This window comes from Eumetopias jubatus, unplaced genomic scaffold (genome assembly GCF_037043125.1).
Source record: "Eumetopias jubatus isolate StellerSeaLion01/CBP00866 unplaced genomic scaffold, mEumJub1_p1.0 scaffold_3, whole genome shotgun sequence".
Lineage (NCBI taxonomy): Eukaryota > Metazoa > Chordata > Mammalia > Carnivora > Otariidae > Eumetopias > Eumetopias jubatus.
Genome location: NW_028274809.1, coordinates 139,279,577 through 139,304,906, shown reverse-complemented (window position 1 = coordinate 139,304,906; position 25,330 = coordinate 139,279,577). Strand labels below are relative to the sequence as shown.

Genomic DNA, 25,330 nt, shown 5'->3' with positions numbered 1-25,330 from the left:
TCTTATGCAGTTAGATAACGGTTTTAAGTTAACAATCTCGTGGCTTTAAATATGATCTGTATGCTGATGACACCCAAATTCACAGCTCCAGCCACAAATCTCCCCTGGAAAGTACAAACTAACAGCCTATTATTCAATATCTCTACTTCACACAAACTCAACTCCTGGTCTTCCTTCCAAATCTGTTCCACTCCCATCCTTTCTGCTTGTTTGGCAAAAAAATTTAAGTTACTCTTGTCTCACTTTTACCTCACACCTTATATCTGATCCTTCAGCAAATCGTGTTGGCCCTACCCTACCTTCAAAACAGATCTAGAATCCAACACTTCTCATCACCTCCTGAGCTCCATCTGGTCCAAGCCCCCAGTATCTCTCACTTGGATAACCTGCAAAAGCTTCTCAATTCGTTGCCCTTTAAGTCAATTCCCATCAGTAGCCACATTAATCCTTCTAAAATATAAATCAAATCATGTCACTCCCCCGCACTACACCTATCACAGCTGTAAAAAGTCAAAGTCCCATCATCTACAAGGCCCTAGCAGGTCTGCCCTCTTCCCCAATCTACAATTCAATTCCAGGCTCCTTCCTCTCTAGCCACACGGGCTTTGGTTCTGATCCATAGCTCCTGCCTCAAGGTCTTTGCACTTTCAGTTCATCCTGCTTGCATCCCTATTCACCACAGCTCTGATCCCTCACCTCCCTGAAGTCTTTGCTCGAATGTCACCTTGTTTATGACCACACTGACATTTAAAACTGCACTACCTATCATTCTTCTTTGCTTTGTTTCTCTCCGTGGCACTCATTGCCTTCTAATACACACTGCTTTATCCTAACTGCTGAACCGACTGAATAGGCGGGGAAAACACTACTGTGGGACAAATTGTGGACATTAATGAACAGACTCCAAGAGTGCAGGGCAGAATCAGAAGTAGAGAGAGGAAAAGGGGGAAGGTGGGAGAGGGAAAGTAAAGGGGTGGTAAGGAGAGGATAACAGCCTACCCGGAGCGTTCTGATGCCCAGGAAAAACACCAGGAGACTGTCTCCAGTACCATGATGTCGAAGCCTGGAAATTCCAGGAAGGCTGGCCGTTGAGGTGAGGCTGAGAATCAAGGGGGGACTGGGCGTCGAAGGGAGGCTGTGCCCCGGGAAGAATCTGGGCGTCGAAGGGAGGAGGCGCCTCGGGGAGAGCCTGGGCCTCCTGGGGGGGCTGCTCCTCTGAGGAAGGCTGTGACCCTACTACGGGAGGCGACGACGAAGGCGGTGGTGGTGGCGGCGGCAGCATTGCCCAGAGCATCCAGTTGTCCCGCGGTGCGGCAGTGTCGCTCAGAGGCCCCAACGTGGGGGTCCCTTCGGATGCTGGAAACCACGCCGCAGAAGTCACGAAACCACCAGCCGGCTCAGCCATGCCTCCCGCCAGGTAGGGAACCTAGCATGCGAATGTGGAACAAACCTTAGGCGTCACTTCCGTTCTCGCGATTACACGACTCTGCCAACCACGGGCTTCTACGTCATTGGTAGGCGCCGGAAAAACTTCCTGCGTTTGCGACGGATCCCGGGCTGCCTTTTGGGGTAGACTTGACTGCGTGGTTAGAGTTGTATGCTTGACCCGTGTCCGCTACCGCGGATGGCGAGGGATCTGATCGGGCCGGCGCTGCCGCCCGGCTTCAAGGCCCGCGGGACAGCAGAGGACGAGGAGCGAGACCCCAGCCCTGGTAAGCGGCGGCGTGCACGCTGCCCGCCAGGCCCGGCCGCCCTTTCTCTGGCCCGGCCCCACTCTCTGAATAGAGGTCTAAGGCCTGAAAGGGCGGAGCAGTGGCAAGTGGGCGCGGCCGGCCCGAGCTAACTTTGCTTCTTTAGCTGTCACGGGGAGGTGAGGGGGCTGGTAATCATACAACGATGATGTATTCTCATTTAGCGCTGAATGGGCTGGACTCTGTGCTAAACGATCTAGCAACTGTATAAGGTAAAGATTATTTCCATGTTACAAACGCGAATACTGAGGCCCAGGCTGTTGCCCATATCACACAGCGGGTAAACGGTGGAGCCCGATTTAGAACACAGCCAAGTGCTCCTATCTCTGTGCCATATTGCTTTCTGACGTGTGATGCTCTTGGCTCTTGCAGAAGATGCTTTGCTCCCTAGCCCCCGACCTGCCTTCCTAGCCCCTCTTTCTCTCATTGTATACGACACACACAGCCCAGCTGCGCCGTTCAATTCTCTAGGGTCTTTCTGGCCTCACTCCACTTCTTGACATACCCGACAAGCTCCTACTCCATTCTCCAAGGCCCAACTTAAATGTCAGTGAAGCGTTTCCAAACTCTCCCAAGAATTGTTACGCCTTCCTTTTTCCCCCACGGGGTTTTCTTCTACTTAATTACATATTTAATACATTTTTTTTAAAAAATAACCTGTGACATATCTGCCTCACCGTGACAGTATGATCTCCCCTTAACAGAGTGGGCACTTACCAAATAAATGCTTCCTATCTATCTCCCTCAATGTTTGCTCTAATTTGTAGACAGATTGACACCAAAGTTGAAAAGATTAAAGCTGGAAAACTAACCCTCCCATTTCTTTTTTTTTTTTTTAAGATTTTATGTATTTATTTGAGAAAGAGTAGAGAGTGAATGAGAGGGAGAGAGAGCACAAGCCCGGAGGAGAGGCAGAGGCAGAGGGAGAGGGAGAAGCAGACGCCCCGCTGAGCAGGGAGCCCGATGTAGGGCTGGATCCCAGGACCCTGAGATCACGACCCCAGCGGAAGGCAGACGCTTAAGGAACCGAGCCACCCAGGCGCCCCTAACCCTCCGATTTCTTAATCTAATTTTCATTCTTTAACTGGGGGGGAAGGGTGGCATGTTTCCACCTAGAGATTTTCTTCCAGATTTCCTTTCTGTTATAACGGCTAACAAGTCATATTTTTTATTTTTAGCAAGGAAGGACCCGTTCAACTACAGTTGAAGAAAAGTGGGGTTAACCAGGTTTATTAGTTGGGTTTCTACGTGTATGTTGTTTTTTGGTTCACCATATTCCCTGATTTTAAACCAAGGCAGGATTTGCAGGTAAATAACCACTATCTCCCAAACAGGTACTTTTATTATGATTTACTTCCATCATTCTGCAGCATTTATTTCAGGTACTCCTTTCTCTGACCACTCTCTTATGTTTGTTTCTTTTGTGTATTTCTTCTCTACTCACCCCCACTCTCAGCACTTAACACTGTGTGTGTATGTATCCCCCCCCCCCCCCCCCCCCCCCCGTCTTGACCAAGTTTTCCTTCTTCCTGGAGCATAGAAGATCCATGATAGATATTTGTTGGCCACTTCTTCACCACGGACAACCTCTTGCACACATCATGTCATTTTTAACACATAAAATCCCCCCACTGTAATTCTGTTCCCCTCATAACCTCCTAGATGGCTGATCCTAAAACTGTTGCCAAAACATCTTGAGATACTTTTTATCTCATTCTTCTTCTGTCTGGTTTCTTAAAAAGTTTATCAGTACCAGTATCCTTGAAATACACTCGGTCGCACCTTAGACCTTCCCTTGATGCCATCTTCCAGTCACTACCTGCCTCCCCATCCCTCTTTCAGCCAAAGGGGAACTACTGTCTTGACTTATCATAGATTGGTTTTGTGTGCTGTATGTAAATGGAAAAATACAATATGAACTTTTTTGTAACTGGCTTTATATTTTGGCATAACATTATTTTGTGAGATTCATCATGTCGATGAATTATTGTGGGTGTTACTACAGATTGTTTATTGTCACTGCTGTTTAGCAGTCTATTATGTGAATGTTCTGCAATTTCCTTACCCATTTTACTCTTGATGGACATTTGAGTAGTTCCCCTTTTTTGGCAGTTAATAAAGTCCTGCTGTGCATTATAGTACATGTCTTTTAGTGAACACATGTTGCATTCCTTTTGAAATTTTTGGATCATTGGATATGCATCTATTCAGCTTTAGTGGATACTGCCAAACAGATTCCAATGTAGTACCAGTTTACACGCCCACCAGCCTGGATGAGAATTCTCATGATTCTATGCTCTCACTTAGTTGTTTCTGTCTTTTTTAATCTGATGGGTTTAGCAGTATCTCATGGTAGTTTTAATTTGCAGTTCTCTGATAACAAATGAAGTTCACTACCTTTTCATATTTTTCTTGGAAATGCGGATGTGTGTCAGTCTTTTGTTCATTTTTCCACTGATTTGTCTGCCTTTCCTTAACTGAGCTATTGAGTTCTTTACATAGTTTTGACAAGGCATTTATCAGTTATGTGTGTTGCAGATATCTTCTCTAATTCTCTGGCTCCCCTTTTCATTCTCTCATCAGTATGTTTCGATGAACAGAAGGTTTTAATTTTAACATATTCTGATTTTTAAGATTTTTTTTTTCTTTTATGGTTAGAGCTTTTTGTACCCTAGTTAAGTAGTCTTTTCCTCCTCTAAGGTTACAGAGTTGTTCTTCATTTATCCTACAAGCGTTATTGTTTTAGCTTTCACATTTATATTTGCAGTTCATCTGGAATTGGTATTTGTGTATGGTGTGAGATAGGGGTGAAGATTTATTTTTTTCTTCACAGATATCCAATTGACCCATCACCCTCCCTTCTCCATGATACTGTAATGTCATCTTTATATATCATGTGGCCATATATGTGCATCTAGTTTTTTTCTTTTTCATTCTGATAAAATATACATAACATTTACCATGCTAACCATTTTTTTTTTTAAGATTTTATTTATTTGACAGAGAGAGACACAGCGAGAGAGGGAACACAAGCAGGGGGGTGGGAGAGGGAGAAACAGGCTTCCCACTGAGCAGGGAACCCGATGCAGGGCTCGATCCCAGGACCCTGGGACCATGGTCTGAGCTGAAGGCAGATGCTTAACAACTGAGCCACCCAGGCGCCCCATGCTAACCATTTTTAAATGTATCATTCATCATTAAGTGCATTCACATTGTGCAACCATCACCACTATCCATTTCCAGAACACTTTCCCTCTTGCAAAACTGAAACTCTGTACCCATTAAACAGTGAGTCCCCGTTCCCACTTCCCCCAGCCCCCGGCAAACACCATTTTACTTTCTGTCTCCATGAATTTAACTACTCTAGGTCTCTCATACAAGTGGAATCATACAGGGGCACCTGGATGGCTCAGTCAGTTAAAAGTCTGCTTCGGCTCAGGTTATGATCCCTGGGGTCCTGGGATCGAGCCCCGCGTCGGGCTCCCTGCTCAGCTTGCCTTTACTCTCTGTCTCTCTCTCTCTCTCTCGTAAATAAATAAATAAAAATCTTAAAAAAAAAAAATAAGTGGCATCATACAGTATCTGTCTTTTTGTGACTGGTTTATTTCACTTACCATAATGTCTTCGGGTTCATCAATGTTGTAGCATGCGCCAGAAACCCAGTCGGATATCTGCCCTGTGTCCCTCATACTCAGCTACGTCCCTGAAAGAGATCACTGATAGAATTTGGAGGAGGGAGTGAGCACACAGGTCTGAGATGGAACAAATTAACTTTATTCAAATACTCTAGAATACTGAATGCTGGGAAATGTCCCCTCAGATCATGTCATTAGAAAAACTGTAGGGGGAAATGTTTTCTCAAGACCAGGCCATATCCTCCAGATGCTGCTTTGTGGAAGCTACGTGGAGCCTTGGCTATTTTGACCCCAACTCCAGATTCCTCATGTGCAATGACCTTCACCTCCACTAATTTCAGCTATATTTGTAATCACACACTGGACTCCTCCATCTCTGAAGACTTAAATTCATATTTCATTCAGAGCAAGAATCCCTTACTCAGCCATCATTCTCATTCAGTTATTCCTGTTATACTTGTTTTTTTATTTTTGTTTTAAAACATCACTAAGCTATGCAGTCTCTCTCTGCCCTCTGTCCTTTTTGGGCTCCTCCATTTAATCACTTCTGCCCCTGCTTGACCTAGACTTCACGATCCATCACTTCATCCCGTCTCTTGTAGTATTTTCAACTGTCTTACCCATTCAGGATTCCGTTAAACCCATCTGGCAAAAACCCAGCTCTGGGAATCCAAATATTGACATCTCATGAGCCTACCTCCAGCCTTCCAAATGCTGCTAGAAAAAACCTCAGATCTCCACAGGCTAATGTTACTAAAAATTACAGTCCCCTCTCCAGTTGGGTTCTCAGCTCTGCCCAGCAATCCTCAGAGGCTTCCCCATGCAGCTCTTTCCCATTATCAACCATGGTTTTCTAAAAGCCTCTTTTCCTTTCTGAGACTGTCTCTCCCTCTACTTTGCTTAGGAATAAATGCCATCTTAAAAGATCTTCCTCAGTTTTCTGTCACTATGCCTAAAACTTTCCTGAATGTATGCCCTGCATTTTTGTCTTCCCTTTGATTACAGTAGAAAAGGTACACTACCTTCTTTTAAAGCTAAGCCTTCCATTTTTACTCTGAATCCCTTCCCTTATTTGTTCTCAGGGTTCTTTGCCTGTAGCATTTGACCAAAGCATTCCAGTCTTTCCCATCTTTATGAAAATTCTACTCTACATTCCCCTGTAGCTAGTACTCTTTCTCTCTGAATCCTCTCCATTTTCTCCTTACCCTCTGCATTGTAGCTTCTTAACCCACTACATTCTGGCTTCTGTTCTTGGCAGTCTGCTGAGGATGCTGTCACTAAATCCACTGTGAAAATAAATAAGGACCACCCACCACTTGTTTTTCAGCACGTTTTGCTAAAATCCAAAGCACTCTTTTTTAGTCCTGACCTTGCTTGACCCCACAGTAACATTTAACCCCATGGATCCCTCCTTTCTGTCCATTCTTGGTTCCAGCCCCCTGATCACATTTCAGTTTTTCTAAATGTGGTAGGCCTTATGCTTCCAGTTCTTTGGAGATGCTTTTGCCTCTGCCTGGACTGCCCTTCCTCCAGTCCTCACCAGCTAAGTCACTTGAATCCTTCAGCCCTACCCCAACCATCACTTTCTCTAGGAAACATTCTGTGACGTAACTGTCTATTCCCTACAAAAGACGGAGTTGGGTTCTCCTTACTGATATTTCCGTGCTTTTTTTTTTAAAGATTTTATTTATTTGACAGAGAAAGACACAGCAAGAGAGGGAACACAAGCAGGGGGAGTGGAAGAGGGAGAAGCAGGCTTCCCGCCAAGCAAGGAGCCCGATGCAGGGCCCGATCCCAGGATCCTGGGATCATGACCTGAGCCGAAGGCAGACGCTTAACGACTAAGCCACCCAGGCGCCCCTGATATTTCCGTGCTTAATCTTGTCACAGGATCAGCATTCTTTTCCTATAAAGGACCAGATAGTAAACATTTTAGGCTTTGCAGGTTAACAGGCAAAATCAAGATTAGTGTGAAAGTATGTATACAATAAGAGAGAAAACAAATTTTCATAAATTTTTGTTGAAATTCAAAACATAAAAAGGAGTACAATTTTATTGTATATAAGTCTACTAACGAGAAGAATGGGATTGCTTTTGGTGGGAATAACATTTCATTTAACTGGGGTTCTAAGTTAGTGTTCCCTATAATCAGAATCCATAGCTGATCTGTAATGAAGGTTGTTTCTTCAAGAGAAAGAACGTGTGTGTACATGGGGGTTGGGGTGGGGGAGCAGATGGAGAGGGAGAGAGAGAATCCCAAGCAGGCTTCAAGCCCAGTGCAGGCCCGACGCAGGGCTCAGTCTCATGACCCTACAATCGTGACCCAAGCAGAAATCAAGAGTTGGATGTTTAGTCAACTGAGCCACCCAGGTGCCCCTATAATGAGGTCTTATTTACCATACCGAATATATTTTTTTCTGTGCGTAATTTCGTGTTATAGATGTTACAAGGGGAAAATAATGAAATAAAAGGCGTAACCCCTATTCTCATGGAATTGATTACCTATTTGTAAAATTACCATTGCAGTGGGAGAGCTACCCTAATAATTATAATATAACATTATTGTTTTAGGACAGAGATGAACTAGTTCATTACAAGTGCCTAAAATAATTTTGAGACAATTTATAGGGTTCTAAAGAAGGATAACTATAAAAAAGTGAAGCCAGGTGTGTCCTTAATTTTATTAGAAAGTCTATAGTGTGGCTTATACCAACTTATTTTTCAATATTCTTTTTCCTTTTTAGGTCACTGTCTCTTAATATTCTGTTACTTCATTATGTAATAGTTATTTCCTTTGATACAACCCAAGTGGAATCTCACTCTTTTACATTATTTTTCCTGAGATCATTTTTAAGAAATAAGGCTTTGCATTCTTCTCGGATGAGTTTTTCTCTTCACCTATTTAACTATTTTCTTTTTTATATGACACACTGGTTTCTTTAAAAATTTAAGGCAGAAAACAAAACAAAACATAAAAATTTAAGGCAAATTTATCTGTTAGTTATAAAACCAAGGATAGCACATATTTAGACCATTTAGTCTTTTAATCATTTGAACTATATAAAAGAATAGTAAAATCTCTTTTTTTCTTTTTAAGATTTCATTTTTAAATAATCTCTACACCCAGCGTGGAGCTTGAACCTACAACCCTGAGATCAAGAGAGATGCTCTACGGACTGAGTCAGTCAGGCGCCCCATAAAATCTCTTTTTGATCCAAACCAATCCAAAATTAGCCAGTTAATGTCAAATTGACAAATTACATTGGTAACACTCTCATAAAAGAAAAGATGGAAGCAAAAGAAAAAAAAAATCTTCTCTTTAACATGCAGAATGAAGAGGAAGACGTAAGAGACAATCACTATGAAAGGCAAATGTAATCCTCTAGTCTTCGTGGTCAAGCTGTGACGTCTAGAGTTTTGAAGAAGTGTATTTATGGAAGGTGGTAGCCTCCCCTTCTCGCTATAGTCTAAAAGGTATTTTCTCTAGGAATTAATATACATAAAGAGATAATTAGAAATTAGCGAAGACATTATTCATTAAGGTTGCAAGTCAGATATGATCTCCATGTATAGTTGGAGAACACTCACATGCTAACTTCACTCATTCTTGAACAGGGGTTGGAGACACGATCTTATCCCTGAATTCTTAATATTTTCCCCTTTTTGCTGCTTGACTGTTATTTTCTAGGCATGCTATATTACTAGTTTAGTGTGTTCTAAAATTCCTACCTTTATTTAATGACATATAGAAGAATATTGGGAAAAAATGCATCAAATTTTTTAAGATAAAAGTTTGGATTTTTAAGTCAATTTACTGTATATTGAGTATTTGTTCTATAAAAATACATCAAGAGGGGATAGGAAAAGAAGGTTCAGAAATTGACCAAATGTTCCAAAACTGGCCCTAACTTTTCCCCTGAGCTTTATACCAGTATACCCAAGTACCACTGGAAGTGCCACTGACATGTTTAGTGGTCATGTTAAACTTACAGTGTGAAAAGCAAACTCTCGGGGCACCTGACTGGCTCAGTCAGAAGAGTTGTGACTCTCGATGTTGCGGTCATGAGTTCAAATCCCATGTTGAGTGCAGAGATTACTTAAATAAATAATCTTAATAAAAAAAAAAAAATGTGGAAAACAAACTCTTGACTCTTCCCCCAAACCTGCTTCCCTCTTAGTCTTCCCCATATTAGAGAATAGAGTTACCATCCTCCTAGCTAGCCAGTCAGGCCATAAACCTAAGACTCATCCTCAAGTTCTTCCCCCCGCCGCCCGTCACTTCTCTCATACAGACCATTAGCAAATCCTCTTTGCCTTTCCTTCAAATTATGCTGGAAATCAAACCATTTCTTACCAGCTTTCTAACTTGTCTCCCTTGCTCCCGATCTCCCAGTCTATTGTCCATAAGCAGACATGTTAAAAAAAAAAAAAAAAGGTAATTCAGATTATCTCTCCAGACTTAAAACCTCTCAGTGACTGCCTGTTATTAAAATCCAAACTCCTTACCACATCTTATATTAGTATGTATCGAGTGCTTACTGTATGCCAGCTACTGTGTTAGATGCTTGCATGTGTTAACTGACATGATCTTCACAACAGCCTAGTGAGATTGGAAATATTATTAACCTCATTTTACAGATCAAGAGTATAACACAGGATGGTTAAATAACATCCAGGGGCACCTCGGTGACTCAGTCGGTTGAGCAACTGGCTCTTGGTCAGCTCAGGTCATGATCTCAGGGTTGTGAGATCAAGTCCTGTGTCAGACTCCCACGTGGGCGGGGGGGGGTGTCTGCTTGAGAGTCTCCCTCTCCCTGCTTGCACATGCTCTCGCTCTCAAATAAATAAATAAATCTTTAATAAATAAATAACATCCAAATCACACAGCTAGTTAGCAGCTAAGCTGGAATTCAAAGCCAAAGAGTGACTCCAGAGAATACAGTCTGGCCCCTTTAAACTATCCCAGCCTCATCTTGTCCTTTTACTGACTTGGCTTTAGCTACACAAGTCTTTTTGTCCTTCAAGCATATCAAGCTTGTTTTCTCCATAGGACTTTTGCACTCGCTATTTCTCCATCTAGAATGTTCTCTCCTCAGACAAGTTGGATGGCCACTGTCATCTCATCATTAAAGTCTCCATTCAGATGTTTTCTCTGAGAGGCCTTCCCTGACCTCTTTAAAATTACTTTCCCACATATTCACAGTCACTCTTTATATTTGTTTCCTTTTTATGTTGTTTTTGTAGAAGAGAAGTATTTACTCAGTAAGTATTTGTTGGATGGATGGATGTTGACTCTTTGTTGAATGTTGTCCAGTAATAGTGATTAAGGGTATAGGCTCTGAAATCAGACTCCTGGGTTCATATCCCAACTCCCTTGTTGAATTGTGTGAAGTTGGGAAAGTTGTTATCTGCCTCAGTTTCCTCATCTGAAAAATAAAAATACTACTACTTACCTTAGAATTAAATAAGTTAACGGTTAATGCATGGAGCCCAGAGCAGGGCTTTAATTCATGACCCTGAGATCAAGACCTGAGCTGAGATCAAGAATCAGACACTTAGGGACGCCTGGGCGGCTCAATCAGTTAAGCGTCTGCCTTCAGCTCAGGTCATGAGCTGCAAGGAGCCTGCTTCTCCCTCTGCCACTCCCCCTGTTTGTGTTCTCTCTCTCTCTCTCTGAAAAATAAATAAAATCTTAAAAAAAAAAAAAAAAGAATCAGACACTTAACCAGCTGAGCCACCCAAGCACCCCTGCATGTGACTATCTTAAAACAGGATGTAGAAGGGGTGCCTGGCTGGCTCAGTCAGTGTAGCATATAACTCGTGATCTCAGGGTTGTGGGTTCAAGCCCTATGTTGGGTGTAGAGATTACTTTTTTTTAAAAGTGCATAGCATGTCACAACTCAAGACATGTTATTTCTCTTATACTTATTATTTTCAGGTTTTTGCTGTTATTAATAGCATATCAAGGAAGCTCTTTGGAAAATCATATTTTCATGCCCTACTCCAGCTGAATCAGAATCTCTGTGGAAAGGGCCCAGGAATCTTTTTTTTTTTAAAAGATTTTGGCAATTGTGATAAACACCCAAGCTTGGGAACTGTGGCAGTAGAGTTTGAGCATCACTACTCAGGTTCTACATAGACATGTGTGACATCATGACATCATGCATTGGCATCACGCAGTAATTTATAATTTTGCTAAGTTGTAAAGTGAGAGTAAGTCATTGTGGTGAGTGGGTCCAGAAGACTCCCACCCCCCCTCCCTGGCATCCCCATCCTGGTGTAGCTTCATTTTCTTCTCTGTGTCTCTACTAGTAAGCAGTAAAGCTTAGAGTGACTCTAATTTTTATTTCTGCTTGAAAAATCATCTCAAAAAGAAAACTGAGGGGCCCTCCGGGTGGCTCAGTCAGTTAAGCGTCTGCCTTCAGCTCAGGTCATGATTCCGGGGTTCTGGGATCAAGCCCCAAGTCAGGCTCCCTGTTCAGCAGGGGAATCTGCTTCTCCCTCTCCCGCTCCCTCTGCCCCTGCTTGTGCATGCTCTCTCTCTCTCACTCTCACTCTCTCTCACTCACTCTCAGACAAATAAACAAAATCTTAAAAAAAAAAATTATGGAGAGATTTTTATGGAGAGAAATTATGGAGAGAAATTGGAATTATGGAGAGAAAATTATGGAGAATTATGGTGATGCCAGGAAAGATACTTTTTAAAGTGGTGGTTCTTAATCAGAAACCAGAATGGATAGTTTTGATGATTGATACATTAGAGTATGGAATGGCAAATTTGTTGCTTGGTTAGCACCTAGCACATTAGAGTATGGAATGGCAAATTTGTTGCTTGGTTAGCACCGTGCCTTAAATATTGTCTACCAAATGCTGTCTGTAAGAACAAAAACTCGTGAAACTATTTTGGCAGTTGCACCAACCAAAATGGCAACCAATGCAAAAATTGTAAGATGTCAGGGAAGTTATATGCCATTGTTATAGTTACAAGTTTGGGTATTAATTTTTTTGTGAATCTCATCCTACATAAGACACGATTTCTGCCCTCCTGGAGTTGGAAAGACAAAACCAGCGCACACAAAACAGGAACAAATGAAATTCAAGTTCGTAATAAGTGATAGCCAGCGAGTGCTGTGAATTTCAGAAAAGAAAATATAAGATGTCAGCTAGGGGGTTCATTGAAACAGTTGTGGCTGGTTAGGACTTACACATGAAATTTTCTTTAGTTGCAGGACCAGCTCTGCCCCCTAATTATAAAAGCAGTAGCTCAGAGTCCTCAGACAGCGATGAGGACAGTAGTTCATTATACGAAGAAGAAAATCAAGAATCTGAAGAAGATGACACCGGTCCAGCGGCAAGGTCAGTCACTTAAATTAAATGATGAACCAAGCTTCAAACCTAGTATACATTGGCTGGAACAGAAGCTAGTCAGAGAACACCGTATCTGTATTTTTACAGCACAAAAAGAAATCCTTTCATATGGTATTGCCTCATGAACTATATTTTGAGAAAGAAATGTATTCTAGTAGCAGATAGCTGTGGAGATACCTAGGATTTCAATTAAATTCTTATAGAAAGGATTTTTCCCCAAGGGACTACTGAAGTGACTAAATATTCTAAATAAGCCATAGCATTTCTTTTAAAAATTATTTATGCAGTGGATGGTTTTTGCTTAAGTAAATGAATGATTTCCCTCTAACAATCTTATTTACTCTAGGTCCATGAAAATAAGAAGTAGAATCTTTGTTTAGTATTGGGGGACAAGATTTTTTTTTGATGTATTTTAAAGATTATGAGACAGAAATAGCAACTTAAAACCCTTCCTGAATGAGATTAAAATCAAGAGTCATGAACTTTTTGCTCAAAAACTTTTCAGCATGTAGACTGAGGTTCAAAACCTCAGCAAGTGGAATCTTTAACACTGTAGAAGATATAGAAAACTGATAAAGTATTCCTCCTGTAGAGAATTAACCAAAAAATAAATTCCAGGAAAAGGTTAGTATAAGATCTACTGTGGTATCCATTTGTTCTTACTGGGCAAGATTAATTTATTGTTTCAGTATTTATACAACTAGTTGAAGTTAGTGCTTCCTTTAAAACTTAAAATTTCTCGGGGCGCCTGGGTGGCTCAGTCGTTAAGCGTCTGCCTTCGGCTCAGGTCATGATCCCAGGGTCCTGGGATCGAGCCCCGCATCGAGCTCCCTGCTCCGCGGGAAGCCTGCTTCTCCCTCTCCCACTCCTTCTGCTAGTGTTCCCTCTCTCGCTGTGTCTCTCTCTGTCAAATAAATAAATAAAATCTTTAAAAAAAAAAAAAAAACCTTAAAATTTCTCTATGAAAAAATTGCATAAAGTTGCGCTACTCTGTTTTTAGAAAACAGAGGAGAAATCAAGATGATGACGATGATGATGAAGGGTTTTTTGGACCAGCTCTTCCTCCTGGATTTAAAAAGCAGGATGATTCTCCTCCAAGGTAATAATGTGTGATAGTTTAAGCCTGTCTTTTTAAATATTTCGGTTAGTGTTTGTTAATTCACTGAAGAGTTGTCCGAAATTGTTGTTTAACTTAGAGATTTATATAACATTTGAAATGCATAGGGAAAAGTAGTTGTTTCCTATAACAAAAAATGATTATTTAATTGTAGTTTATAAAAAAACTTCCACATCTCTTAGTTGGTGCTCACAAGAGTGTGTTTTTTAAATTTTTTTATTATGTTAATCACCATACATTACATCATTAGTTCTTGATGTAGTGTTCCATGGTTCATTGTTTGTGCATAACACCCAGTGCTCCACGCAGAACGTGCCCTCTTTAATACCCATCACCAGGCTAACCCATGCCCCCACCCCCTCCCCTCTAGAACCCTCCGTTTGTTTTTCAGAGTCCATCATCTCTCATGGTTCGTCTCCCCCTCCGACTTACTCCCCCTCGTTCTTCCCCTCCTGCTATCTTCTTCTTTTTCTTTTTTCTTAACATATCTTGCATTATTTGTTTCAGAAGTACAGATCTGTGGTTCCACAGTCTTGCACAATTCACAGCGCTCAAAGAGCGTTTTATAGTAGACTGGAACATTATCCTTCTTCCGCCCCTTTTTTAAATACATAAGGTTGCACACATAGTGAGTATCCTATCTGGCCTGGGACTGGAATCCTGGTATTTGACTTTAAAATCAGACGCTTTCTTAGTTATTTGGTGACAGAAGAAACAATTCCTGTATGCCACGTTAAACAATTTGACTAACTTCTCTGTACCTCAAATTTGCCATCTGAAAAATAGGATAACAACAAGTACCTTTCAAAACTGTTGTGATGATTGAGATTTCATATTTACATATACACGTGTGTGTGTGTGTCTCTTACGTGATGCCTGGCCCCAAGTAAGTATATAGTAAGTATTGATTCCTATCTTCTTCTCAGAATTATAAAATTTTTAAATGCTGGATATGAAGTTGCGCACCAAATTGTTTATACCAGAACACTATTACTAATACGCAAGAGCAAATAGAAAAGTACATTGTACTTTTTACATTCAAACTTTGTAATCACATTCGTCAGCTCCAATTTTCATATTACCTTGGTCCTTTTAGATTAATAGAGATAGACTCTCCACTGATTTTATATGGCCCCCAAGCCAAGCATAATCTTTAAAGGATCGTTTAAAGAACAAAGACAGTCATGCCTAAGAGCCCTATAGATGGCCCTCAAAGCCTAAAATGTCCTATTTGGCCTTTTACAGAAAATTTGCTGACCACTGGGGCATAACATTCCTTTCAATAAAACACATTATTAGATGTACAGCAAATTCTTTCTTGAGAGTTATATTTTGGCTATAAAATGGCCAGGATCTGAACCCAGACCTGCTGATTCTGGGTAGTGTTTTTCTCTCTGCCAAGAAGCTTGTGTCTGAGGCTCTCGTTGAACACAGTGCAACCTGGAAAATTCAGCTTAGGACTTCAGTGCCATGCTGGTTGGTAATCCTGGCACAGTGACATCTCGGAAAAACACTGGTATGAAAGAAAGGATGGAGAAACTAAAAAGCACAAAAGAAAGGAGAAAATATCTTGTCTCTGTTATTTTTTTCCCCTGACGTAAGGCTTTCTCTTTTTAAGACCCAGATTTTAGGCACTTCTCCCATTTGGACTGATCTGTTTCCGCAGAAATATGGCAGTGGGGCAGCTTGAAAGAAAATGAACTTTGGCATCAAGGAGACCAGGGTTCATACTCTAGCTCAGCCACTTACTAGTTTGTGATGTCCTTGGGCATGATTTTGCTCACCTAGAAGATGGAGTGACTTATACCAACCAGCGTTGTTTGAAGGAAACAGAAAGGTGCTCTGGTTGATATGTGGTTAGCACAGCACCTTTTCCCTTGTCTGGAGGTCTTGCGTGACTTACGTTCATTCTTGTAGACCTCCACATACTTATTAGATCATTAGCGAGGATGGTGTTTAGATTTTTATACTACCTTGGCACACGTAACCTATAAGTTGCCAACATCTGTTGTATGCATGTGCTGTTTACATTCTTAGAACTCAATTTCTACTTAAGGAGTTCTGACTATAATTAGATTGCCCCTGAAGAATGCGTCAATGGACAGTGACGATCAAAAGTGAAGGCCAAAGCACAAAATAGAAAAAGATCTTCACAGGCTTTAATTCTTAATAAGGACTTTTAAAAAACTGTTATTTTTCTTTAATGTAGTTCTTTTAGGAAGTGGGTATACACCACTGCCACAGAGATTTGAGAATTACTGGTTTAGTTTCTTAGCATTGACTAACAAATAGAAAATAAAAATGAGAAAATTAGATTTTTTTTAAAGATACTACTAAGTGGGAAAATACTAGGTTATAAAATAAAAATAGTATGTTAAATAAAATTCTCATTTTCAACATTTGCTATTATTTGGCTTTATATTTGTGATCTTTTATTCTAAAAACTGCTTTTTTTAAAGTCAGGGAGAATGTTAAAGGTACATTTTATTTTTCAGGCCTATAATAGGTCCTGCACTACCACCTGGTTTTATTAAATCTACACAGAAAAGTGACAAAGGCAGAGATGATCCAGGACCACAAGTATCATCATATTTCAACTCTGAGGTTTGGAAATTTTTTGATTAAAGAATAAGATGTAGCAAACTCAAGATTTTACAGAGTAATAATTGTAACCATTTGGCTCAAATGTAACAAATATGCAATGCTATTCCCATTAATCTAGGATTGTAAGGTAGATAGATGAAATCAAAAGCTTGTCCCAGAACCAAGGTGTTAGAAAAATAATAAGGCAGTTACATGGTGACAAAGGTGTTACCTAAAGGCCTTACCTTTAAAGGGAAGCTTTAAAGTGCTAGGAAATAGAACATGATGAAAAGTTTAAAGAATCATTGTGATTTGACCTGAAAAAGAGAAAGCCGAGGAATTTGTTGACAATGATCTTTGCCTTGAAATCAGCTCGTACCTATACAGCTCTGGTGTCTGTATATAACGAAGCTGGGAGTTAAGTGATTTTATGAAAAGACAGGTCAAATGATATGAGAGTCAAGTATAAAAGCTGTTTTCTTGTTAGAGGCCTAGTCCTTTTCCTTTTTTTTTTTTTAAGATTTTTATTTATTGAGAGAGAGAGAGAATGAGATAGAGAGAGCATGAGAGGGAGGAGGGCCAGAGGGAGAAGCAGACTCCCCACTGAGCTGGGAGCCCGATGCGGGACTCGATCCTAGGACTCCGGGATCATGACCTGAGCCAAAGGCCGTCGCTTAACCAACTGAGCCACCCAGGCGCCCCTAGAGGCCTAGTCCTTAACAATAGCTGAGAATTATAGAGTCGTTTATAACTTGTAATGCTTTTTCCCTGTCTATGGTTGGATATTATTTTTATCTTCTCTTCAACCGTATGCAATGGATATGATCTGCCACCTTACAGATGCTAAAAAAAAAAAAGAAAAAAAAAAAACAAATTAGGTAACTTACCCAAGATCCTAAGATTGCAGTTTATACTTATCAAAGCCAAGGCTTAAACCCAGTTTTTTTTTTTTTTTTTAAGATTTATCTTTAAGTAATCTCTACACTCAACTCAGGCTTGAATCCACAACCCCAAAATCAAGAGGCACTCGCTCTACCAACTGAACTAGCCAGGCACCCCTTAAACTCAGTTCTTAAGACTTTGGATCACCTGTTCAATCTATTATTCTACAGTAGCTTCCTGTACATTCATCTCTACTGAGAATTCAGCAGTTACACTGAGGTTGTTACTAAGGAAAATGTAACACAGTGGTTAAGATCATGAACTTCAGAGTCATTTATTCATTCCTTCAACAGATACTTATAGAGTACCTACAATGTATCAGGCACATAGTTACAGAAATGAGTCTGTCAGCAAATCCTGTTGTTCCTACCTTCAAAAGATATCCACAATCCAGCCATTTTTGCGACCACCCTGATCTAAATCAATATCATATTTCACCTGTTTTATTGGTCTTGATACTTTAGCCCTTGTTTTTCTGCTACCTCTTCTCAACACAGCGGCTAGAGTGGCCCGGATAAAATGAAGTCAGATCGTGTCACCCACACTCAGAGCCGTCGACTTGCTCCTCCTGTCTCTGCGTAAAAGCCGAAGCCCAGGGCGCCTGGCTGTCTCAGTCAGTAGAGCATGCAGTTCTTGATCTCAGGGCCATAAGTTTGAGCCCCACCTCGGGTGTAGGGATTACTTAAAAAAAAAAAAAAATGAAGGGCGCCTGGGTGGCTCAGTTGGTTAAGCGACTGCCTTCGGCTCAGGTCATGATCCTGGAGTCCTGGGATCGAGTCCCTCATCGGGCTCCCTGCTCAGCAGGGAGTCTTCTTCTCCCTCTGACCCTCCCCCCTCTCATGCTCTATCTCATTCTCTCTCTCAAATAAATAAATAAATAAATAATTTTTTTAAATGAAAAATAAAAAAAGCCCTTACAGGAACCTCTACAATCTGGTCTCCTTTTAGCTCCCTGCTTTTCTCTCTTACTTTAATCTGACCACACTGTGCTCCTTGCTGTACCTCCTCACATATGCTGGGCAGGCTCCTACCCCTGAGTATTGATGCCTGTAATTCTCTCCAGAATGGTCTTCCCCTAGATATCTGTGTGGCTTGCCTCCCAGAACTTCCGTTTTGCCTGGAATGTCACCTTAATGAGGTCGTTTCTGACCTCCTAATTCAAAATTGCTAACTCCTCTTCCCCTCCTATCTCCTTCCCTCCTTTAATTTTCTCCAGAGCATCTATCACCACCTCAGATACCATTTATTTTACTGCTTCTTTTTGTTTATTGTTGACCTCTCCCCCTAGAATGTGAGTCCATTGAGGACAGAGATTTTTGTCTTCTCTCTATATTCAGAAGTGTTTGTTGAATGAATGAATAAGTTAGACATAGTCCCAGCTAATCACACCTGCAGTGTAGTGGAGAATACAGACATTAAACAAACATCCAACATTATGAGTGGTTCCAAAGGCAAGACAAAATATAGTGGAAGCATGACAGACAACTTTAAACTAATCTGAAGAAATGAGACAAAGTCTTTGAGAAAATGTCTAAAGATTGATGAGTTGGAGATATCTCAGCAAAGACGGCAGGAAAGATTGTTCCAGAAAGTACAGATAGCTTCTTTGAAGGCAAAAGAGTATGGGGAGGGAGAGTTGGGGTTTAAGAAGTCCAGTGTGGTTGGTAGCGTGGAAAGAAGGAGAAGGCAAGAGCCACTGGAGCTTCGAATCCTGGGTGAGTTTAGTTTCATGTCAGTATCATGCGGGTTGTTATCCTTATCTTAGAGGGTTGTTGCAAGGATTAAGTCAGAACAGTAGGTATTCAACTTATAGTAGCTCTTGTCATTATTCTTACCATCTTCACTACTGATGCCATGAGAGTATCTTTGAAAAATTTAGTCTAAGTATAAGGAATCCTGCTAGCAAGGTTGCTAAATACAAGAATAAATTCCCAGAGGAAGTACCCCCAGGCACATGGAAGACTGAGCTGACAGGTCATGCTTGGGTCTCCCTGCCACAAACCCAAAGAAATGCTGGGGGGAAATAGCAACAAAGTTAATACACAGCGAAGCTCAAAAGAAAGGGAAGTCTACAGGTGCTAGTGACATTGAGAGAATTCAAAGCTAGGGCAGGAAACACAGCAGAGGACTAGGGTGGTTTTAGGGAAGCCAGCCATAGCCCTAGAGTTGGGCTTGGGGAACAGAGCTGCAGCTTCGGCTGTGCAGGCAGAGGAGGGGGAATTGAGTCTCTGAATAAAACCCACAGCCTCAGAGTTCCACTCTGTCTGCAAGAAGAGTCCTGGAGAAATATAACCGCGGCCCATTGAAAGTGGGAAGGAAGTTTCATGCTCTCCATAACCTACTTCAGATGATTCCCAATATGTCTGTCTGTCTGCCTCACACACAGAGGGGCAGGGGAATGGGGAAAGAAAGATAAATATGGTAAAATGTTAGCAGCTGATGAATTTGGGTGAGGATACATGGGTGTTAGTTGGGAACTACATTTTCCAAAAAGTTTGTTAAAAGTGTAGCATAATTCAGCATTATTCATGCTTGGAATTTTGTCCTAATTCACCTAGACAACAGATGGATAGTTTATATAATTCCCTGGTGGTATCTGTTCTGTATTTTCTACTTCTCTTGGCAGAAGGTGAGGGTAAGGGTGGACCAGGGCTCACCCCACTGTGTATCTGTTGTGCTTGGTAGTACTTTCGGTTTCGAATAATTGCTTTATCCTTTCCCTCTAACGAAACCTTTTTCAAAAAATACTTCTTTTTGTTGCATATTTTCCTTTTTCAAAGAGGGACTTCTCTTAGTCTCTCATTCACAACATATACCCCTAAATTAAGACATACACAATAATACTAATTGTTAGCATTTGTTGAGCAATTGCCATAAGCCTGACACTGCAAAGCACAACATAAACATGTATTTGCATGACTTAATTATATTCCCAGGCCACATAAACTGAATTTAATCGAAACAGCAATCCTGGGAAATGGTGTGTCAGTCAAAAAGCTTTTAGCAGCAAACAACAGAAAATCCCACTCAAAATGGAACTTTGTCTTAACCTACTTAGTTAGCAAATGGCCTGTTTATGTAATTGCCTGGGTGATATATAATCTATATTCCCAAAATAAGGAAAATGTCTTTCTTATGTAATAAAAGGTATAGAACTAGGGTCATGCTACATTGGTTGATTGAACAGCCTAAATGATATCCAGGCCTGCAGCTTTTTCGTCTTTTCTGTCATCTACAGTATGTTAATTCCTCTTAGGGTGACCCTTCGTTATAGCAGGAAGCCTGTCAAAGTTCTAAGATTCCCACGCACATGCCAATGTCCAGACAGAGGAGGGAATGATCCTACCCTGTGCCCCTTTTGTAGAGGAAGGAACACCTTTCCAGGTTTCCTGTAGGCCTCTCCTCGGGTTTCCTCCGCCAGAATTGGATCACATGCCCACGCCTTGGCTAGTCAGTTGGGCAAGAGGAATTCAACCAAATTGATTGGCTAAGAATTACCAACATTTTTCCCCAGGAGTTAAGAGAAGTCCCGGTTTCCTGAGAAAGGCATGGCTCCAAAGAGGATGAACAAAACATGGGTTCTCTTAAAAATAGAGTAGTTACTGTTTGGAGCTGTTATAATCCCGATCTAAAAAACAAAAAACCAGAACTCCTGGGTGGCTCAGTCAGTGAAGCAGCCAGCTCTTGATTTCAGCTCAGGCCATGATCTCAGGGTCCTGGAATCAAGCCCCGTATAAGGCTCCATGCTCAGCGGGGAGTCTGCTTGAGGATTCTCTCTCTCCCTCTCCCTCTGCTCCCCCCCGTCTCTCTCTCTCTCTAAAATAAATAAATCTTAAAATATATAAAAGACAAAAAACTAAGGCCTAAAAAGGCTAAATAGCACGTCCGAAGTCACATGCTAATACGAAAGCAAATTGAGGCCTTGAAACTAGTTCTAACTGCGGTCCACAGTATAAATCAGTAAGATATGTAATTTCTACTGTACTTCTGGATAAAATAGCTCACCTTTAAAAAAATTTTTAATTCGGGGCACCTGGGTGGCTCGGTCGTTAAGCGTCTGCCTTTGGCTCAGGTCATGATCTCAGAGTCCTGGGATTGAGTCCCCCATCGGACTCCCTGCTCAGTGGGGAGCCTGCCTCTGCCTCTCCCACTCCCCCTGCTTGTGTTCCCTCTCTTGCTGTTTCTCTTTCTGTCAAATGAATAAATAAAATCTTTAAAAAAAAAATTTAACTCAACCAGGACACCAAAATGATTAGATAGCTAGATTGGATTTGGATTGTGATCCCAGTTTTTCTTTTTCAGTTTAGTGTGTTGGGCCTGATTTTCATTTTGCTCCCTTAGTTTATAACTCCCAACACTCTATTTGATCTCTGTTTCTAAAAATTCCACTCATCATCCTACCAAGATGTGCAAGATATGCCGAATTCTATTTTTATAAAATCATCTCTTGTTAGATGGAAGTAAAAACAACATTTGCTTATCCCATCATCTTACACTTTAATACTATATTAATGTCATGCCTCTTATACTTGTAAAAGTTCATTGTATCTTTTATATTTCTTCATTTTATGTCACCAAGTATTATTTTGTAAGGGGTATGAATATGTTTAAGATAGTATCTTTGACATCAAAGAGCTTACCTTTGTAGAGGTGAGCTATAAACACTTAAGGTTAAACATTAACAGTTGAAATAAAAAAAAATAGGGGATTCTCTAGTGTAAGTATAAAACATACTCTTAATCTTAGAATATTTTCATCTTAAATACCAGTTTTATAACCTTGAACAAGTTGTTTAACCTTTCTAAATATACTTCTCCAAACCTAGGTTTCCTAGAAAAGAAAATAGGAATAATTATGCCTTTTCACAGTTGTTATAAGGATCAAATGATGCATTGTATACCAAAGTCCATAGTTAAAGTGGGTGTATGTGTGTGTGTGAGTGATTTAGAGTAAGCCAAGAGATAACATGTAATTATCTAATTATTTGTACCAATAGCAATTGGGTTAAGGGTGCAGAGAAGAAACCACAGATAGTTACCACTGAGTAGCTTGTGGGGAAAATGTAAACAACACAAATGAACTTGATCCTGATAGTTTGAAAAAAGACGAGCAAGAAGCTGCTCGTCAGAGCTGGAGGACAGATGTCTTATTGTTGTTTATCTTAACCTGTCTCCTCCTTGAGAACAAGGACTGCTTGAAGCCCTAGAGTATATAGCATTTAACAGAGTCTTACATTTAAACCCTTTATTCAAATGATTGCTTGAGAACAAATTCAATTCACTTATTACAATACTGTTAGGTCTTTAGGATAAAGGGGGTGCTTTGGGAACGAAGTTAACTCATTTGGGCCAGTATTTGTGGACTGTTGCAAGCATTTGTATCTCCGTGCACTGTGCTGAGTCATGAAGGCTCATAGAGCTTCCAAGAACATCTTACTTGTGTATGTCTTATTCCAAAGAGCTTTTTCTGTACCAGGAATGAAAATGGTTTCAACTTTTGTCATCTCCAACCAACTAGTAATAATTACCTGGACTATTACATTGAGAGGAATTGTGAGGCCACATCTGTGTCCATCGGGAAGAAAACTGAAATAATTTAATGAGGTCTGCCATGGAAATGGGAGGGTGGAGACAATCCACATTACGTGTATTTGTCATAGGAAGTACGAGGAAGTACTGTGTACTTAAGGAAGGCGAAGAAAAAGTCCTCATTGCTCAGTGATTAGCCAGCAGTGCATTGTTTGCTTTTTTGTTTTGGTGTCTCTAGGTATTCAGCTTCAGAGAAATTTTAAGTAATTTAGTATCATTTTCTATAAGCTGTGGCTCTGTTCCTGGTTTAAAGGTAATGTCTTATTTCAGAAGGAAACCGACAGCAGTGAAGATGAGGACATTGTTGGACCAATGCCTGCAAAAGGACCAGTTAACTATAGCGTCACAACAGAGTTTGAAAAAAGGGCCCAGCGAATGAAAGAAAAACTGACCAAAGGAGACAATGTAAGTTTTAAAGAGACTATACTCTGAGAGCTAAGCTAAATGGATTAAAAATCTAAATTTTAAAAATAGACATGAAAGAAAATACATGCACGAATGTATATAAAGAAAATTTAGGAGCAAAGTAACCCAGAAGCTGGAAAAGGAAAAGACTGGCAGATTTGCCTATCTAAAAATTTCTGTATGGCAAAACATAACAGAGTGGAAAAAATAATAAATTAGATGAAGGTATTTGTAACATATATGACAAAATATCAATCCTTTATATTAAATTCTTTCTCTTAAAGTGTATTTTTTAACCTTAAAGCCTCAACTGAGAAACATGGCCACTTACAGAGTATTTTACATACACACACACACACACTGTCCAGTCTACCTTTTTTCTTTTTTTTTTTTGGCTTTTTATTTCTCCTAAAGGATTCATCTAAACCAATGACAAGAGAATCATGGATGACTGAGCTTCCTCCAGAAATGAAAGACTTTGGTCTTGGGCCCAGAACTTTTAAGAGAAGAGCCGATGACAGATCTGGAGATCGATCAGTCTGGACAGACACCCCAGCGGACAGGGAGAGGCAAGCCAAGGTGAGAGGGTTTGTTTGTTCATGTATTTCTGCCCATGTCTGCTCTATTTTGAAAAGGGATAAAGCATAATTATTTCAGGGTACTACTTTTAAAATTATGATTCCAAAGGGAAAATACAGATTTCCCCCTGAAAGAAAATAATGAAAGTGACACCAATTGCTTAATATGTCCCAATGAACTGTCTCATTTAAATCTCAAGAAAACCCAGAGACATGGACTTATTGACTTCATTTTCTAGAGGGAGAAACTAACTTTTATGAGGTCAACTTTTCTGGAATTAGAGGACTGGTAAGTAATGAACAATAATTCTATTCTAGACCTTTCTATAACAGCAGAGGAGGCCACAAAAGAGGAGATGTGGAAGTGAGCTGCACACTTTGGATGACTGGTGCTGGAGTGCCTGTCTACTCTTTCTTAACTGGTGTTTTATAAAAATAACGTATTGGCATTTTTATAATTAGCCTTTAAGATGGTTTCAAAAAAGACATTCCCTTGTTTACATGGATTTAATCATGCCTACATTTAGTTGTGCTTTTCTCTGTCCTTCTGTTCCTCATTATAGGTAAATAGATGTCTAGCCTACAGCCAGATATGCAGGCAGTCTTCTTCAGAGGACAATATCACAGAAAATGGAGCAAATGGAAATTAGACAACACAGTGATTTTAGGCCCTGTGTTTGAGTTCTTTAGATCCTTTTCAGTACAGAAAGTGTTTTGCTCAGTTTTATCGTGAACTCATAAAGGGATTATTAATACTCCTTAAACTTTATGCTATACTATATTAAGTATATAGTACCACAGACTTTATTTATGGCATAAACTATATAGTATCGCTATCAGCTATTCATTTTTGAGGTAGTCCCAGTAGTTTATTTTTTATTTTGTTTCCCTTACCTCAGGAGACATATCTAGAAGAAGTTGCTAAGGCCAATGTCAAAGAAGTTACTGCTTGTGTTCTCTTCTAGGATTTTTATAGTTTCAGGCCTCACATTTAGGTCTTGAATCCAATTTTATTTTATTTTTGTGTGTGGTGTGAGAAAGTGGTCCAGTTTCATTCTTTTGCATGTTGTCCAGTTTTCCCAACACCATTTGTTGAAGAAACGTCCTTTTTCCCAGTGGGTATTCTTTTCCTGCTTTGTTGAAGATTAATTGACCATATACTTGTGGGTTCACTTCTAGGCTCTCTATTCTGTTCCATTGATTTATGTGTCTATTTTTGTGCCAGTACTGTACTGTTTTGATCATGACAGCTTTGTAATAGAGCTTCAAGTCCGGAATTGTGATGCCTCCAGCTTTTTCTGTTTGGAGGTTGCTTTGGCTATTTGGGGTCTTTTGTGGTTCCATGCAAATTTTAGGATTACTG

General features: G+C 40.4%; 2 protein-coding genes across 3 annotated transcripts in view; one reads left to right on the top strand and one right to left on the bottom strand.

The window, feature by feature from the left end:
• NUFIP1 (nuclear FMR1 interacting protein 1) overlaps window positions 1–1,444 on the bottom strand; it is a 47,489-nt gene extending 46,045 nt beyond the window's left edge. Inside the window, exon 1 of the mRNA XM_028105710.2 lies at window positions 1,000–1,444. Coding sequence (XP_027961511.2) covers window positions 1,000–1,405 — 406 coding nt within the window. The 5' untranslated portion in view covers window positions 1,406–1,444. The remainder of the gene's footprint in view (window positions 1–999) is intronic.
• A 101-nt stretch (window positions 1,445–1,545) lies between these two features.
• The window catches only part of GPALPP1 (GPALPP motifs containing 1), a 39,935-nt gene continuing 16,150 nt past the window's right edge, over window positions 1,546–25,330 (top strand). The window contains exons 1-6 of one of the 2 annotated variants that reach the window (XM_028107643.2): window positions 1,546–1,712; window positions 12,610–12,742; window positions 13,755–13,853; window positions 16,367–16,475; window positions 23,258–23,389; window positions 23,804–23,968. In XM_028107643.2, the coding sequence (XP_027963444.1) occupies window positions 1,598–1,712; window positions 12,610–12,742; window positions 13,755–13,853; window positions 16,367–16,475; window positions 23,258–23,389; window positions 23,804–23,968 (753 nt within the window). In that variant the 5' untranslated portion in view covers window positions 1,546–1,597. Of the gene's footprint in view, window positions 1,713–12,609; window positions 12,743–13,754; window positions 13,854–16,366; window positions 16,476–23,254; window positions 23,390–23,803; window positions 23,969–25,330 lie in introns of both variants that reach the window. The other variant, XM_028107634.2, reaches the window with a different exon arrangement.